Raw genomic sequence first — 18,065 nt, forward strand, 5'->3', positions numbered from 1 at the left:
CTCCCTTGTCGATGTCGATTGAAGTAGTAAGTCAGTTTTTGTGTTACGCCAATAGTGTCGGTCAGCTAACGTTACTTAGAAGCTATCTTCATACGCCTACGCAACCCAGACCTATGCATTCAGAAAGAACACGTCACTGCTCTCACACTTTTCACCTTGCACCTCTACACTCACCTGTAATGTTAGCTCCCAAACCCTCCACCCTTTCTGCGCCCTTACACCGTGTTGCAATATGTGAAGAGATTTTCCTCATTGCTGTGTTGTTACGTTGATTGTCTCCCCCTTTTTGACTATATTCCCCTTTCTGCGTTGACGTTCACCACCACCATTGCGCTCTGTGGTCGACCACATACATACATTAACTTGCCCACAACAGCAACAAGAGGTTCCTTCGAGCATTGAAGTTTTATTCCTTCTGACAATTGGTTCGGTCACTATTAACGGCCTCACCAGAGAAGGTTGAGTTGTTGAATGACTGGAAAAGTAATAATCACCTATTTTATACTGACTCTTGAAATAAGAGATAGCGAGCTAATGAGCTTACCCTCTGGTTATATATTTCCGTTTTTGGCTGATTTGCAATTCATTGTGTTGATTCTTTCCTGATGATAGCCACGAGAAAACGTTTGAAATACATGTAACTACAAGTTCCTCTGTGTCCATGCCAATGACTGCGTTCACGTTTCCCTTATCCTTATTGAAGTTCAAAGTCTATCTCCTCGTCGCCTCTTTGCTACTTCTGAAGTAGCATTTTGTGAGAGGTCAGGACGTTGTGGCAGCTAGCTGCCGGCAAAGTAACGTTCTCAGTGTGCAGAGCACAGAGTTTTCTACATACCATAGAGAAAGGATCCACTGATTGGAATATCGTTGTGGCTCAAAGTTTCATGCCAATCAAAACAGTCACCCAGCAATTGAAACGAAAACCCGTGGGCTAATCCATCCATTATTATCCACGTCTGAAGCACAGCGCTCAAAATAGACAATGATCGAAGTGAATGATCGAAGAGGATGGAAATAGTATTAGAGTGGGTTGTCGCCTCTTGTGCAAGATTTTCAGTCTCGAATCAGAAAAAGGCGACGGACTAGTGCAACAGAAAACTCAAGGAGCAGCGGTACCAGTAGCTAGTTACCGTATTATGTACCCGTTTCTCTCTGCCTGAAGTTTAGTAATGCAGATAGACTGACTGTGTGCCCAGCTAGCCTAGCCGGGCACGCTGGCCGGGTACAGAGCACCCTTCAAACCAGGGAGCACTAGAGTGATTGTAAATACCGGTACTTAGCATCCGGACCGAAGCTACGTGTACTTGGGATAGTTCATGAATGAGCCAGCTTATTTTGGGCATGATGTAAGCTACATTGACGTGTGATGTAACACATGTGCACAGTCAACGTGGTGTGCATGTGGGAGACAGCACCGCGCCGGGCATATATGCATACATGACCATTGCGCATACAGTACTACAACCCGAGTTTATAATAATTTAAGTCTAAACCCGGGATAGTAAATCTATCGGTCTTTTAGACCTTTTAGAACATGCTATCAAGAGTCCTCAGTAAGTACATAATCAAACTATATGTATGATAGAATCATGTATGTATAGTAGAAAACCAAAGTTGTGTACAGTATTTTGGTATTGGTATTGATTTATTTGAATTCGGTATCTGAACAGTACAATGTACAACTTGGGAAGATCCGAGTATGATATGTACATGTATAGTAACCAAAGTTATGTACTCTTGATGCTATTCGTGTGCTCTCAATGCCGTCAAGAGTACAGAACTCACTCTCCTTCTCCCCTCGGAGGCTCTCCGCACCTGCGCATCGCGGGAGAATAGGTTATTCCGGTTTACAAGAGCAAAGGCTCCAAGTCACAAGCCAGCAATTACCGTCCTATCTCCTTGTTGTCCTGTGTATCGAAACTATGTGAGCGATTATTCTTTGATAAGCTTTATGCTTTATGCTCATGCTCATGGACTGGGGCAAGGGCCGGCGACACATTGTGTCGCCGGCCCTTGCCCCAGTCCAATCTGGTTTTCGACGAGGAGACTCAACCACCATGCAGCTGACACGCCTTGTGCAGGACATTGTGGCCCTTCGTCATGACCACCAACATGTTGGTATGTGTTTTTCGACCTAGCAAAGGCGTTTGACACGGTATGGTTCCGTGGACTCCTAGCTAAATTATCTGCGATGTACAATGTTTCCGGAGCGTCTCTGGCGTGGATTACGGACTACCTGACAGATAGAACGCAATCAGTGTCAGTCGAAGGGGTACTCTCAGACCCACTGCCTGTGAAGTCGGGAGTCCCCCAGGGATCTATACTGGGGCCTCTACTATTCTTGTTGTATATAAACGATCTACCTGACTGTATAGATGGTTTGTCACTATTTGCTGATGACACAGCCCTCATTCAGTTTGACGCTGACATTGCAAACCTGTGTACGAAGCTTCAGAATGGAATCAATGTTGTTCATAAATGGATGTTGTCATGGCGTCTGAAAACAATAATTATATAGAAAACAGAAATAGTCTTTCTCCCTCAACTAGACCACCCTCCCACATTTACCCTTCCCGGACTTGATTCGGCTATTAATATTAATATTGTAGATACGCACAGGCATTTGGGTGTTGTATTTGACTCGCAATTGTCCTGAAATTCTCACGTAGATTTTGTATGCAACAAAATTAGCAAATCTGTAGGTTGCCTGATGTCTCACTGCTCCCACTTGTCCCCCGAATGTATTCGTCTCTTTTATAAATGCTACCTCCTTCCTATCTTTCTGTATGGCGCCACTGCTTGGCATTCCCTGCTTAGTAAATCTGCTGTACAGACACTAGAAATACATCATAAACGTGTGTTGAAAATTATTTTTCGTAAACCCTCTCTTTTCCCCTCTACTGATCTATATAGTTTGGCCTCCACCAGCCCCATCTCTATCCTGTCGCAGAGACAGTCATGCGTTCTGGTCTATCGTATTAAACTGAACATTGTCCCTGAACATCTCACCAAGTATAATTGGTTTACTTTCGCACGGGACACTCGCAATGGCATAGTACTTCCCAGAGCTTTGTCAACTATGTTTACCAAATCTCCTATCTTCTCTGCATACTCGTATTGGCTCAAGCTGCCCATGGAAATGAGGACAATATCCAATATTAGACTAAATGTCATGCCACGTTGTAGGCTCGCTCGCCTCTTTTGCTAGCTTATCTCGCCGCTCTCCACCATGGTCAACATAGTGATACATTTCACCCCGCTGATGCATTATTTTCTTCCGATTACCATCTTCTTTCCTTCATTCTTTCTTTTTTTTTCTTCTCTTGCCATGGCTGGCTAACGCCCCCTCCTTTGCATTGGCTTCTGCCACTGGACGGTGAAATAATAAAAATAATAATAATAATTAAATAGTCTTTCGACTGGAGTGCCTATGAAGGGTTGTTGCTGTTATTGTTGCTTTTGTTGTTGTTGTTGTTGTTGTTGTTGTTGTTGTTGTTGTTGTTGTTGTTGTTGTTGTTGTTGTTGTTGTTGTTGTTGTTGTTGTTGTTGTTGTTGTTGTTGTTGTTGTTGTTGTTGTTGTTGTTGTTGTTGTTGTTGTTGTTGTTGTTGTTGTTGTTGTTGTTGTTGTTGTTGTTGTTGTTGTTGTTGTTGTTGTTGTTGTTGTTGTTGTTGTTGTTGTTGTTGTTGTTGTTGTTGTTGTTGTTGTTGTTGTTGTTGTTGTTGTTGTTGTTGTTGTTGTTGTTGTTGTTGTTGTTGTTGTTGTTGTTGTTGTTGTTGTTGTTGTTGTTGTTGTTGTTGTTGTTGTTGTTGTTGTTTTCGTCGTCGTTGTCATCGTTTGTTTTTATATAACATCGCAAACCAAACGGGCAGGCTTGCCCAATATATAATTATTATGGAAATGGTACAACATTACGATGTGGAAAATAGGAGCGGGATTGACGGCTATGTGGTTCTTTACTACTAAGCAGAACAGGGGAAGAGAGAACAGAACTAGGAGAAAGAAATGTTGACCAACCGGTCAGCCATAATAGAAGAATTTGAGGCAGGCTAAACGGAGCATTATTTGCAGCAGACTGAAACCCGTGGGGCAAGGCATTCCGCCGCTTGATGGCAGCCACTAAGGCAGTAACTTGTGTAAGGGGCGCCGCGACAGTCACCTGCATAGCTACGCGTCGCACCATAATGCGGGATGGTCGGTGACACGGGTGGTGCGAACAGGTAGACGGCGCAATCGCTAGTGAATCAGGGCGCTTATCCTTCGGGTGCTTCGAACCCGGGTCAACTGGGCTGTGCTAGCTGTATGAAGAAGATCTGCAAAGTAAGGGGATTGACCGTATGTGTTGTTTGTAATACGGAAGCAATTGCCACAAACCCTGGGAAGGAAGTTCAAACGAACTGTGGCAAATTCTGCTTTCACCAGTAGAAGCAGGTGGTGCAGATAACAGCAGGTATAATAGAGTGTCCGAAGAGACGTGAGTTCTCCTTGTGAGCCAGAATGGCTTTTATTAAGTGCTGGCTGCTCGTGTACGAATTGTCAATCTGTCGATCGATAGGCGAGCTTATCCTTCATTCTGGTTACGGTTAGACCGCCTTTTCATCCTGATTTACTGCCTGGCGGTGATCGAACCGACTGTTTGGAATTTTCTGCGTTTTGGTTTGCGTGCATGTGATGAGCTGCACCAGGAACTCACACATCATTACAGTGGCTAGCTATCTCTGAGACACACAATCATACTGATCGCGGCGGCTTTTCCAAAGTATCCGGGTGCCTGAAGAAAAGTAACGGTACACAATAGTCTTCGTCTCACTCAGCATGAACCAGAGCTGAAGACCGGACCTATAGAATCCTTCTCCTAGTTTCCATCAGAACGTGTCTTCACTGCTGTAAGCCCCATCTGTCTATCAGCATCTGACCACATTGATTATCATCATCTACTGAAGGTTGCTGTTGTGTTGACTCTGTGGAAGCAGCACGGCCACTATGGGAACGGATCCCATCGTGCGGGTCGTAGTTCTTCTACTTGCGTACCTTCTGACGATAGCTGGCAGACTTGAAGGGCAGGGAGTTACGTATGCTGATCCGGACGAGCTCCAGTACGTATTACTTTACTTCTTCTTATCATTGCCTGTTCACACAAGACTGTATTCATCTAGTCACAGCTGAGTGTCCTATGGATATTGCTTGCAATGCTTGTCCGATGTACTAGTGTGATTTACGTTTAGGTCTCTTTTCATCACTACCAAATACATGTGGGCTTTGTCCGAAAGTGGGAGTTTCGGTCTTTGACCAATTTTGGTGGTGGGTCTGACCTGCTCACCTCCCACCGCTTCCGGAGCTGCATCTGCGCCTTGATCCTTGAAGGGTGGTGGCGTTCCTACGGATGTGGAAAACTCGACCTCTAGCTGAGTCTCATGCGAACCGCGAACATTTTGTCCGAATGTATGTTGAAATTGCAACGAAAATACAATGTACAGGTGTAAGTTGTTCGCAGCATCACCCTGGATGGAAGTGTGGAAAGTGCTTTTCCAAGTACTGTACTCGCGTGATTAGTGCCCCTGGGGCACTATTTTTTCAATGTCCATCACAGATGGGGCAGTATTCAGGAGAGGGCGTTATTCAAGAGAGGGCACTATTTTTCATTGCTGGTACATTTGCGTCATCCAGCATAAAACAAAGAAAAACAGAGCCTAAAGTGTACTGTAAACGCTCACGACTCCACAGAAACGGGAACAAGACCTGCGATTTTGTTCCTGAAAACACCAGTGCAAAGCAATGGCCAAGAACATTAGCAAAAGAACACCAAACTTGCACATGGGCTTGGTTACAAGGCCGGGGGCACTATTCAAGAGAGGGCTTTATTTTTCACTGGCTCTTGGAGACTAGGGCACTATTCGAGATAGGGCACTATTCAAGAGAGGGCTCTAATCGCGCGAGTACGGTATCTTTATCCGAATCTCAGGCCATCTACTAGTACATGTACATCGCGACCCATGCTAATGCTAAGTAAAACAGCACCTCACTTCTGATAGGCACTCTATGTTGACCTAATCTGGATTTACATCATCCGCTGACAATTTGTTCACAAATAATCAATCCTTGGGGCCTTGACCACCATGAGCCGGGACGAAAGGAAGGCTATCCTCTGTAACCAAAGGAAAAGACAATCCGAAATTGTTGTGATATAACAAACTAGCCTACCTGCGCTGTTGTTCTGTGTACAGTAATGAAAGGGTATATAGTGGAATAACTACTTGAAGGCAATCGTAAGCATCGCTATCATCCTCTTTTCATGTTAGATATTTCTTTATGGCTACCCCCCCCCCCCCTCCCCTACAATTGCCCCCCCCCCCCCTCACTTGCTTTGTCTCTATTCCCTAGCCATGGGAAGGTGAACTATGATCAAAAACGTAAAACAGAACATCTGCTGCTACTTGCGCGACACCAAACGATAGGCTATTAGCCCCTAGGTCTGGCTCACAGTGCCACACAATACCGCTGTGGGAACCGCGTCAAAGTCCGTTTCCGTTGTTTTAGTTTCCTCGACAATGTGAAGAAGAGGTTGGTGCGACTTCGGCGATAGTAGGGGAAGAGTGTGTTGCTCCTGATGATAATACATGTTAAACTGTTGATGGAACTGTTGACGGATCGTTATGGGATAATTGCATGGTACATCGCTGCATTATCCCGCCCATAAAATGCATGTTGCCCTTACTAATACACCCCCCGTCACACTGTACTATCCTACTCATCACTCACTTGATCTAAGTGCTGCCAGCCTCCATATCAACAGTATTTTAGTAATACTTGCAACACCTACACAGCACAGTAGGCCTGCAATTACCACTGGCACATGTCCTCGAACTCGGTCCGACCACTCGGTGCGCCACGAGTCTCAGCTACAGAACGTCCTCCCGGCTTCCTCTCCTGATTGCGTGCGACGCTGCTTCCCCTACAGCATCATTGACGAGTGGAACAACTTGCCCCCAACTGTGCTGCAGTCTCCGCCACGCCTGACGTCCCTCCAGTCGTTCAAGGGCAAGGTGCATCAGCACCTACGACAAAGCCGCTGGTATTGGGCTACAGACTCGCTGTAACACCCCATATATCCACAATCAACTCCCTCCCCCTCACTTATCTATTTACATGTGTTTCGTGATCCCGTCCATGGTGCGCTGGATAGCGCTAACGCCGAGACCCTAGGTCGGCGTTGCTAGTCCCGCCTCACTGGCACAGGCTCCCTGAGAGCCCCTACTAGTACATTGTCTGTCTTTCTCCTTTGTTGTCTCGATCATTATTTTCTTTTGTCTTCTTCTTCTCCTCTCTTTGTTAATTTAACATGGTCTATCAGTAGGAGGTGCATTCTGTAAAAAATAAAAAATAAAAATAAAAACTATTAGTGCAATTAGGAGTATAATCGATGCAGACATGGCCAGACAACAACGAGTTCATGGAATTTTTAAGGATTTTTATGTTATTCAAAATCGATTTTCGTGTTCCGCTCATCAGTGAATAGTTCTCGTTGTTGTCTGGCCATGTCTGCATCGATTATACTCCTAATTGCACTAATAAAATAATTAATTGCTTTCTCCACGCCGACTCTTTAAAAAAAAACTGCTATCATATACAGTGTAATTTGCATTACCCTGGCATGGCCTGGGCCTGGGAGCAGAGCTCTCTGACACAGACGTCAGAACATGTATTATGTACTAGTAATGCATTCCATTCGCTTTCAGGACATGCCATATCGACTAGTGATTTTGTTATCAACTACTGGTTACTTGACACGGACGTGGCTTGTGTTGCTAGTTTAGCAAAGCCTATTAGTTTAGCAAAGCCTATTAGTTTAGCAAAGCCTATCAGGGGCATTATACCGCATAACATCATTACATGCACTCCATTGGAACCGTAAGGCCCACAAGATTCACCAGATCTACTGAGTATCCATTAGCCTTGACTATTGTAGGTGTTCGTTTCTTAGATATTGGTCACGTACAGGCTCCTCGCCTTACAGTGTAATGCTCCCTCCAGGGTAAATCTAGTATTTCCTGTGCGCCACTATCTGCTTTTTAAATCCTATCATAGTGTTCCTTTCTTACTGGCTTTGTTTTCGTCCTCTTCTCCTTCTTGTGTTAAGCTTGAATCGATATAAAGTACCCGTAATTAGGCAAATGTGGCTCTTTTGTTCGTCGACTTCTATTTCAAATCAAACCCAAAAACCAAATCAAGGGGCAAATGTTCGTTTAGCTACAGTATATCGCAAGGTTTATGGCCAAGGACTGCTTGGATGCGGAATGGCTTTACTTTGGGAGATGGAGGACTAAGAGAGGCAGCTCATTTCCAAGTCGCTCCTTCCGGACCGCCCTACAATAGACATGCCTTGCCCAGCGCGACGTGCGTTCTTGCAGACCTGCAATCATATACTTCATAGAGCTATCACACTCGCGTCCGCTTGTATTCAATGAGCATTGGCCCTTCACGTGTTTTACCACGTGTTACTGGTAGCTCATGGCAAACACGTAAGTTCTCGTTGGCAAAGGTCAAACCGAGTTGAACAACACGCTGTTGTTGTTTTTAATTATTGATAAGATTGAAGAGCTGAATTTCCCGCTAATTAATTACCTACCCCAGGTTGTTACAGAAACTGGAGATAATGAGAGAGACAGACATCGGCTGTTGTACTAGTTAACCATACATCATTAATTTCGAGGAGCTAGCTCCGTCCCACAGAAGTTTCCAAGAACCCCAGCAGGGAAATGAGTTCCACTCTTCTTGTGCCAGGTCTTCAGGCTTGTGTCAGGTCACGTGACATGTTCTTACAACCCGGATACTACTTCTCTAGTAATGACCCTACTACATACTATAGTACAGTACTGTAGTCTACACAGTGTAGTCTGTAGTAGTTGGCGGATGCTGCACAAAGGGTTGCTCGATCCCGGAGATCTGCATGTTCTGCATTCTCCATGCCTGCCGCAAGCCCCCACGAATCATACCGGAGAGGACTACAACCTTATGAATATTGGAACCACAAACTTGAAAGTGGTCAAAGACCGAAATCCCATTCACTGCATCCATGTAATTGTTTCCCTCAATGCCTCATGCCAGGGCACGAGTTCCCAACTGTGGGTCGCAGCACGGCTGGAAAAAATCCTTCCGCTTCCAAGCAGGACTTGAAGATCTACCCTCTGTTGAATAATTATAATTATTACAATGTACTGGGCTACTGGTAACACTGTCTGGAAAGGCGGCGCTAGCTGGTCATGGACGTGGTGTGCAGGTTTCCAATCCGTGTGTAGATCTACGTTAGCACGGGGAGTTATAGAAAGACCACGTCAACTAACTCGTTGTTGTAGACTATGAAAGACATGGCCTAGTTGCATGAGCCATGTTGCAAATACCTACGAGTTGTGGACCCTATGGACAAGTATTACTACTAGTAAGCACACCAGGGCATATGATGCTACACATGTTAGGGCATTGCACAAAGACGAGAAGCTGTTCGTGATGGAACTAACGTTACTTCAACGTTCACCTGCACTTGGCGATCGTCAAACTGTGACAGAATGTCCATAGCTTTTGCTGGGTAGAAGAAGCGTCGAGCCGAAGAACCCTCTGCACTCCACACTGCAGGCCGAAGCCAATACAACTCAACTGTACACAAAACGTGCTATACCTTAGAGTTAGTCCTCTGCGAGAAATACGAGCGCAGAACGGTCCAGTCCGAGGCCGTGAAGACGCTATTTGAACCCTGTACCTGGGCCTAACCTCTGCCTCTGGCTATCCTTGACCTAAGTACCACCAAGGCCAAGGCAAGAGTCCCATGGGCCATAGTCCGTAGATCTACCCTTGATTCTTGAATCCTACCCGCCGCACTCACAGTTACACCAAGAATCCATAATCCCCCGGGGGATAAAGGACTCTTAGATCAGAGACAGTGATACAATATGTGTAGATCATGATTTCAGCTTCAGAGCGGGATGCACCGCGATGCCAAGGCAAGGGCCAGGGGCAAGGGGTTATGAACTTATGTACTCTTGTCTTGATGGTAAAATTCAATATTATTTTTGTCCTTCGATTTGCTGTCGTGTGATGCGTTCGTGCGTGCATGTGAATTGTTCAGGACGAGCGAGGAGGCGATACTGCGTGATTTGAACGCGGAAGTATTTGATGTAGCCAATAGTGACACTCTTCCCAGGTCTGTAGGTGATTCAGATGGCCATCCCGATGCTGTCAAATCTGCTGTGCTCACGGCTCGCACACTACAAGTAAACAACATCAACATCTGCGGTAAACGCTCCGTGAAGGCAAGGACGGTGTACAAGTTAATTTAGTATCACGATGAACTAACGTGTGTTACTTCAGCGTGCTGTTGCTTGTTAGCTATCGGCTGGGAAGGCTCCGGCTGTGACTAGGACTAGGAGAGGCGAAGAATGATAATTATACAATCATGTACATGTACCGTGGCACTACACAATGTTCTTCGAGAAGCATGCAGCAGCAGCGAGTGGTGACGAGTGGTGACAACTAATAATAATATTTTTAAGTAGTTACTTGCCATCGCATCACATAGTCATTTGATGGCTCAACAGATTTTATCACGTGTCTTCTTATTCTAGCAAAAAAATTAATAATCTCAACTATACAAATGCTCAAGCCACCACCACGTGCAGGGGGGGGGGAGAGATGGGGCATGGATAAACAACAGTTTCTGAATAAATAAAAAGTCTATTATCGTGTCCGTTCCCCAAGGTAACTCACAACAGCCGCTAACACACGGTAAACCCAGTGGCAGATGCAGCGCCTAACGGTGGGGGCTAAGTACATGATTGTAATTCTTCACTTCACATTAGTTTAGTGCTTAGTCTGGTGGTGGGGAATGTATTCTCACCGTGTTGTTTGGGGACATTAGTGTTGCTACTGTTTAATAGAGAGTTAGAGCTGTGTTTGACTCCCTGTGATGATTTCTCTGACATAATTGATTAGGTGAGAGATGCAAGCCATGTGGTGACAAGAAAGCGTATGACACGCCAGACGTACAAAGGACTGTGCAGAGACCATTCCAGCTCAGAACTGTATGCATGTGTACAGTGGAGGTAAGGCTCTGCCGGAACAGCTGCATATTGTAGTGCAATACTAGTTAGTATGCTGAGCTGTGCAGTGCAAATGTGATTGTGCCACTGAACAAGCAGCAAGGAACTGAAGGAAAGGATTACTAGCATGCTAACAATACCAGTGCCGTGGCATGCAACAGTTCATTGACCTAGTAGGCTAGATGAGGAGTATGAGCACTTGTCACATGCAGTAGAGCCTCAGAGCCGTGCTGGTAACAGGTAGTCCCATTGTTTCGCCACTACATTCTACGATGATCTTGCGTTCAGTTGTATCATTGGGAATGTAACTACTTGAGTACGGTATGTCAATCTTGCGCCATGCCCTGATGACCAGGTGATAGTGTCATGGCTTTGCTACTGATGACCAGGTGATAGTGTCACAATGGATTGCACCTTTGTTACTCTTGTAACAGGTTGTCAAGCGGGTAGGAAATCAATTGAGAAAACAAACTACAGGTCGTCCCTCGTTAATACATAATCTCTGGGACTTGAGAAATGTTATGTATTAACGGGGTTTATGTACTAAACGAAAGTGTACATAACTTGCTTATGTACCAGAATTTTTCACTTTTTTCAACTGTTCTGAGTGTTTCTTGCTACCATGACAAGGGAGCGAGATATTCTTGATTCCCTCGCTATAACATAAAAATTATGTTATAACGGTCACAGTCAGCGAAGATTCTACAGTTGTACGTGATACATATCCAGCCGCGCCTGTACAGTCACTCGGAAAACACAGAGCCTTGTCGGTTTGTGATTTGCGCTCTGATTTCTGAGCTACTTGCGTCCACAAGTAGAAACTAGAACACGATGTGCCTCCACTCGAAGGCCAAAAGACCAACAAATTATGTACTATTGAGGTAGGTGGCATGCGGGTACGGAGAAATGTTATGTACTAACGGGGTTTATGTACTAACGGATTATGTACTAACCGACAAAATTTGTATGGAAGTGACCACGTTTCGTCCGGGACTTGAGATTTCTTATGTACTAACCGGACTCGTATTAACGGGGGACGACCTGTACTCAGTTCAGTAGCAGTATCTGGAGTTCAATGGTGGATCATAACCTGCACATGTTCTTCCATTGAACTCCAGATACTGCTCACTGTTGGCCTCTCTATGAACTCAGTCCTACCCACTTGACAGCCTGTAACACCGAATAGTAATCAGATACTTGTCTCTCTGCATTGCAGACTTTCACCGCGCACAATTCAGAAGACTGTCCGCATACCTGTCTTGGAAGAGCAGAATGTGTGTTGTAAAGGATACTTTGGCGAGACGTGTGACCAGGGTAAGAATCAAAATCCCCCCCCCCCCGGCACCAATCAGTCCTTACAAAGGTTATGCGAATGGTGTCATGGTGGTGAATCAGTGGAATTACTTGTGGGTGCTATGCACAGAGTGTGAGTCGGTGGTTTCCATGGGTTTGTTTGAGCGAGTGCATCACGCTGTGCCATCGTGACTTTTGCGGGAAAAAAAAAAACATCTCAATTGATGATGTAATTGCACAACCTCTATAGTGAGCTATGTTTCTAATAACTGTATACAGTCAGTGAGTCAGTAGATAGCAACATGCTGTCAAGGACATCCAACACTTCATCAGCATTTTGCATTCTTGCATGATAATTATAACATCTTCACTAGTTTGAGGGAAAGAGACAAACGGGAAAAGTCTGAAGAAAAAATTGACTGTCACCACCAGGACTCGAACCAGGGACCCTCGCTTGTAGCTAGCGATGCTCTAACCACTGAGCTATGGCGTAGTCGTCATCCCAGCAGAGACTGTTCAACATTTTCTTCAGACTTCGTAGCTCACACTTCCTGTGAATCCACACAGGCGGGTGGGACGCAGCCCTCACTGTACCCACACACTTCACGTACACTCTAGCACGCGGGGAGCCCCAAGTCATAAAATCTTCACTAGTTTGAGGGAAAGAGACAAGCGGGAAAAGTCTGAAGAAAAAATTGACTGTCACCACCAGGACTCGAACCAGGGACCCTCGCTTGTAGCTAGCGATGCTCTAACCACTGAGCTATGGTGTAGTCGTCATCCCAGCAGAGACTGTTCAACATTTTCTTCAGACTTCGTAGCTCACACTTCCTGTGAATCCACACAGGCGGGTGGGACGCAGCCCTCACTGTACCCACACACTTCACGTACACTCTAGCACGCGGGGAGCCCCAAGTCATAACACTAACTACTACCATACTTGGGGCTTTCAGTCTCACCCCATGTTCACGTCTCTGTTGTCTAGTTTTAGTGCCTTGTTCGCGGGAGTAGTGAGTCAAACTTGTTTGAAAGTCGCACCTCCTTCTTTTGGCTTTCAAGTTTATTGTGAAGAGGTGAGCCTTATAATCAAAGGAATTGCGGAAAATTGAAATTTCAGTCCGTCATACTGCTGGATTGGCTGAACAGGCGTAATGTTGCTGAACTTAAAGCAGGCTGTACATGACCGTGTATAGGAGTACATTTCAGGCATTGATGATAGCTGTCGCACACATGTGAGGACTATGGGGTCCATGGCTCAGTGTTTTGCAAGTGGAGTGATATCCGCTCTGTAATCTTCATCAACTACACTCAGTGTAACATAGCGCCGTGCCTCACGCACAGTTAGTATTATAGTGAGCAGTCCTCAGGTTTCATTGACAGTTGTCGGATGGTTGCTTGGGCATGAAGCTTCAAAGTTACAACACAATCTGGCTGGACCTCTTCTCTTCGTTTGTGTGCACACGTGCATGTATAATATGTACATGTACATGCACACATACATGGCTGCTGTATGTTACTATGGTGATTATATGATGTAGTAGTTTCTATTGAGGACAATGATGACCACGTACGGAGGTCACCTGAACAACAACAGCAGCAGCAGCAGCAGCAGCAGAGTCAGGCCAGCATTGATGACAATCAAGCTGAGTTCAACAGCAATCATTATGGTAAGCCCTATTTCAATAATAGTCTTCAGTTTCCCGGGTCAATTCCAAAAGGTGTGCATATGGTTGCAGATGATGTTATGTGACTGCAGATGATGTCGTAGGACTGCAGATGATGACATGGAATTGCAGATGATGTCATGGGACTGAAGATGATGTCATGGGACTGCAAATGATGTCTTTCAACAAGTTCTACTTTCTCTCATAGTCACCAAGCACAAGTCTTTGCATTTGATAAGATCAGTGGCATGGAATTATTAAGGCTGCATTAAGTTGCCATGATGTTCACAACTAGTTGTGTTTGGTTTGATTTCTACTGCGTGTGTTCAGTGGCTCGTCAAGCTGACTCATTGTCAGTCTCGACAACACTGGTACCCACAACCATGCCGCAGGTCACTCAGTCACTCCGTAAGTAAAGAGTACTGTGGTAACGCTGATCTCGTCCGGTTACGCCGCCAAACCTTGCGTTTGTCACACATGTTTAGGTGAAAGGAACTGCTGAGAACAAGCACTTTTAAGTCAAGTGCAAGCATTGCACCATGTGTATGTGCATGTACACAGCACTGCATTTTGAATAGCAGTGGAGATGCTTGAAAAACAAAAAAGGTACTTATACCTGCACTATCTGTTTTTTCGAAATGTTATGACACTAGGCACAGATGTTCGTGTATGCTCCTCTTGCTCAAGCACATGGACAAAGGAACTCTTCATCGTCGTGGTTCCTGTGTCCATGGCAACTCGTGTTCACTTGATCTATACTGAACATTTTATCACAGGAATGACTGAGTGGAGGAGTTGTTTCCTTACCGTAAACGGTTTATGTTTTTTTGCCAGACGACAACTTTCATGTTGCTTCTGATTGCATTTTTATCTCTGTGTTCGATGCAGCACCAACAACTGAGTACCAATACTTGTCACAACTTGAGAGATCATCTTACCATTCACTTTGTTCCATGTGGGGATTTGACCATCTGCGTGCATTCAACGGAAGATGGGTGAACTTCACAGGTCAGTCAACACAAAGTAGATTTAACATGTTGTACTGTGCCCCGCATGAATGGTTGCATGAGCCAGTGAGTGAGCAAGCAAGCAAGTGTTATTCAGTGACTGATACTTCATTAACTTGAATCTAGTAGTTGAAGCCGATTTAACAGCATAGTCCTGAGGACAGTAGGAACCTACTGAAGTCACACACATTGAACATCTCAATTACGCTATTGCAAATAATGATCTGCTTTGATAGTAGTGACTGCTAATAATTGCCTGGGTTTGACTTTGGATTTTTCTTCAATCATCTTTCCGATCACATTATCATGGATTTTCAATAAAGTTCTTTGACTAACTACTGAAGTAACTGATCTACCTGTCTACATCTACTGACCTCAGCCTCGGTTTCTATCCGTTTCTGTGCCAGGTGGTTGTGAATACACCCTAGTAAAACATGACACTGTCGATATTGCGTTTGAAAATGAAGACAGCTGTCTCAAGCAGAGGACTAGCTATGGTTGTCAGCGAAAGCTGTTCTTCCGCCTGAAGCAGCGTGGTGATACGACGGTGGAAGTTGTTGTGTTCAAAGCAAAGCACAACCCAATCCCAATTGCACAGACAGGTGGTCGTAATCTACCCTTGCCAGCCAAGGTGTCCCACTCCTTCTTTGAGCATGTTGGTGATTACGTCATCATTTTCTCTAACACGTGGAAGGTAAGATCAGCAGCAGCCAGTTACTTTACCCTTAAACTGGCACCAGGGGCGTAGCTGGTCCCCCTTTTAGGGGGTGCACGGCCGCATATGTACATGACATTGTGTAGGATGGCTGGTGGATTTTATTCAAGATAAATATGTATGTGCATGCTGAACCTAAGTTAGGTCAAAAATGTTATGGGTGCACATGCCCCCCCCCCCCCCCCCCCCCCGTACCCCATGCGGGCTACGCGCCTCGGCACCCCGTAACTTCTTGGTGTCTCGAACAGGTAGTGGTCGATACCACGGAAACAGTTGTGCATTCCGCATTGTGTGGCCCGTAAAATTCTTCTTTGCCACAAATTGGAATACCATTTCCCCAGATGTTGAAATTGTTTTGTATAGTGAACGGTGGCAGGCAGAGGTTTGGGCCATTGATATTTTCACAGTCGACGATGCCATGTACTACAGTAGTCACAAAACCACTCCACAATGTGTGCTCTTTGTCAATCTAGTCCACTTGCACATCACAGTGTAACTTTGTCAGTATTATAAGTTAGGTGAAGGTCCCCTCGAGATTGATTCGAGGTGCATGATGCTGACCCTTGGTATTAAAAGCAACATAATCAGTCTTGTTGGCATTGTACTTCCCATCATTCCTCTCCATTTCAGATCCTGTTTAATTACAAAAGTGGCTCAATCCAGCTCCTCTTTGCCAAAGAGAGCGTGGATGGACTGTGTGGCGACATGGCAAGCTTGCCCGGACATATTGCTGACGATCAGATTGGCGAGTATGCAGCACCATGGACTCGTTCCTCAGCAGACGCATCGCTATTCTGCACTCGTCCGGAGTACATCCACTTCAAGGTAGTGACATCATCTTCTCACTGGATGATATTTGTTACTTAAGTACTTAGTAGCTGTTCATTTGCTTAGCCTGCACACCTGATCAGTGTGACCTGATGATGGAAACCGATTGCCAAAACGCTGTTCAAATCGACGTGTGACCTGTCTTCATTGTTTTCAGTGTGCCCGGGAAAGAGCTTTTCAGCTCAAACACTTTCCTATTCAATGAAACTAGAAGTGCCTTCATCTGTATCATGGCATAACTCACTAAGTTTGTCTGGCATGCCATGTTCAAAACAGAGCCCTGGACCTGCACACTAGGTGAAAGCTGTGTGTAGTTGCGTGCTTAGATTATGGGGCCCGGAGTGGCATGTGCTGTACTTCCAAGGACCGGTCGCCGTGCAGTATAACTGACTGGGTCGGTCTGTTTATGTTCATACTGTCATTGCAGGGTAGTGATCCATGTCAAGATCCTCATCTAACCGACCAGCAGCGCTTGGTAGCCAAGACAAAGTGCTCTGACATTAATGGCACAGCATTCGCTGCCTGTCATTCCCAAGACCAGGCTGTCCTATCATTGAACTTGTTCTTGGAGGCCTGCGAGAGAGACATGTGTGCTGGTATCCTAGATGGCGCTGATGTCAGTTCCTCACTGTGCTATACAGTAGAGGAGTATGCAAGACAGTGCAAGCTTGTCAGTGCCGCGGCCGCTGCTACACTGGATTGGAGACGAGAGGATTTCTGCGGTTAGCCATCAAGTGCACTTTGTACTTTGCTTCTTCAACACTGGCGGAAAATTGCATCATCTGTAACTTGGTGTTCTTCTCCAGGTTGATCATTTCTGCACTTTTTCTCCAGACATCCTCACTTCACACTCATCTTGTGTGTGTGTGTGTGTGTGTGTGTGTGTGTGTGTGTGTGTGTGTGTGTGTGTGTGTGTGTGTGTGTGTGTGTGTGTGTGTGTGTAGCCAGTGCATGCCGGAGTATGTGGTGTGATGTGTGTGCGGGGAAAAAAAATTGAAAAGACCAAAAATAGGGATTCACTGGCCAGAAAATGTCACTCCAAATAGCTGTATGGTGTAGACCAGGCTGACTAGTGACGGTCAATTCTTCAGCCTTGCAAGCTGTTGAATGGTGTAATCCCAGCACAAGTTGCTATGGCTTCTGCCGTAGCATTGCTATCATCGCCTCCGGCGATGGGCGTCAAAGGTCAAGGTGTGTGTGTGTGTGTAGATTTAGCTCTGATTTAGCCACCCACACTAGTACCAGGTGTTACCTTCACTGGGGGCAGGGGTACCTGCAGTTGGATCCCGGGACGGATACCCTGATGCCGTCAATCCTTTTTCTGCACCCGAAGTTGTCCTCACCCACTTACTGAGGTGTGGTGAGCCCATAAGTGGGATCATTTCAAGTCCACCCTAGTTTGGGGATTTCAGGGGGTGTCGGCCGCTGGGTGGTTCAATGGCCAATTGAGTCATCTTTCCAAGATTCCTT

At 45.5% G+C, this 18,065-nt stretch overlaps 1 protein-coding gene across 2 annotated transcripts in view; it reads left to right on the plus strand.

Annotated features, from left to right (window-relative positions):
• The first annotated feature begins 4,763 nt into the window (after window positions 1-4,763).
• Window positions 4,764-18,065, plus strand: part of LOC135806591 (zonadhesin-like) — a 131,243-nt gene continuing 117,941 nt past the window's right edge. Inside the window, exons 1-10 of one of the 2 annotated variants that reach the window (XM_065320792.1) lie at window positions 4,764-5,094; window positions 10,119-10,302; window positions 10,982-11,091; window positions 12,305-12,402; window positions 13,920-14,048; window positions 14,376-14,453; window positions 14,934-15,053; window positions 15,460-15,746; window positions 16,398-16,592; window positions 17,023-17,317. In XM_065320792.1, coding sequence (XP_065176864.1) covers window positions 4,982-5,094; window positions 10,119-10,302; window positions 10,982-11,091; window positions 12,305-12,402; window positions 13,920-14,048; window positions 14,376-14,453; window positions 14,934-15,053; window positions 15,460-15,746; window positions 16,398-16,592; window positions 17,023-17,317 — 1,609 coding nt within the window. In that variant the 5' untranslated portion in view covers window positions 4,764-4,981. The remainder of the gene's footprint in view (window positions 5,095-10,118; window positions 10,303-10,981; window positions 11,092-12,304; window positions 12,403-13,919; window positions 14,049-14,375; window positions 14,454-14,933; window positions 15,054-15,459; window positions 15,747-16,397; window positions 16,593-17,022; window positions 17,318-18,065) is intronic. The other variant, XM_065320793.1, reaches the window with a different exon arrangement.

The sequence above is a fragment of the Sycon ciliatum genome, chromosome 1, assembly GCF_964019385.1.
Source record: "Sycon ciliatum chromosome 1, ocSycCili1.1, whole genome shotgun sequence".
NCBI classification, from domain to species: Eukaryota; Metazoa; Porifera; class Calcarea; order Leucosolenida; family Sycettidae; genus Sycon; species Sycon ciliatum.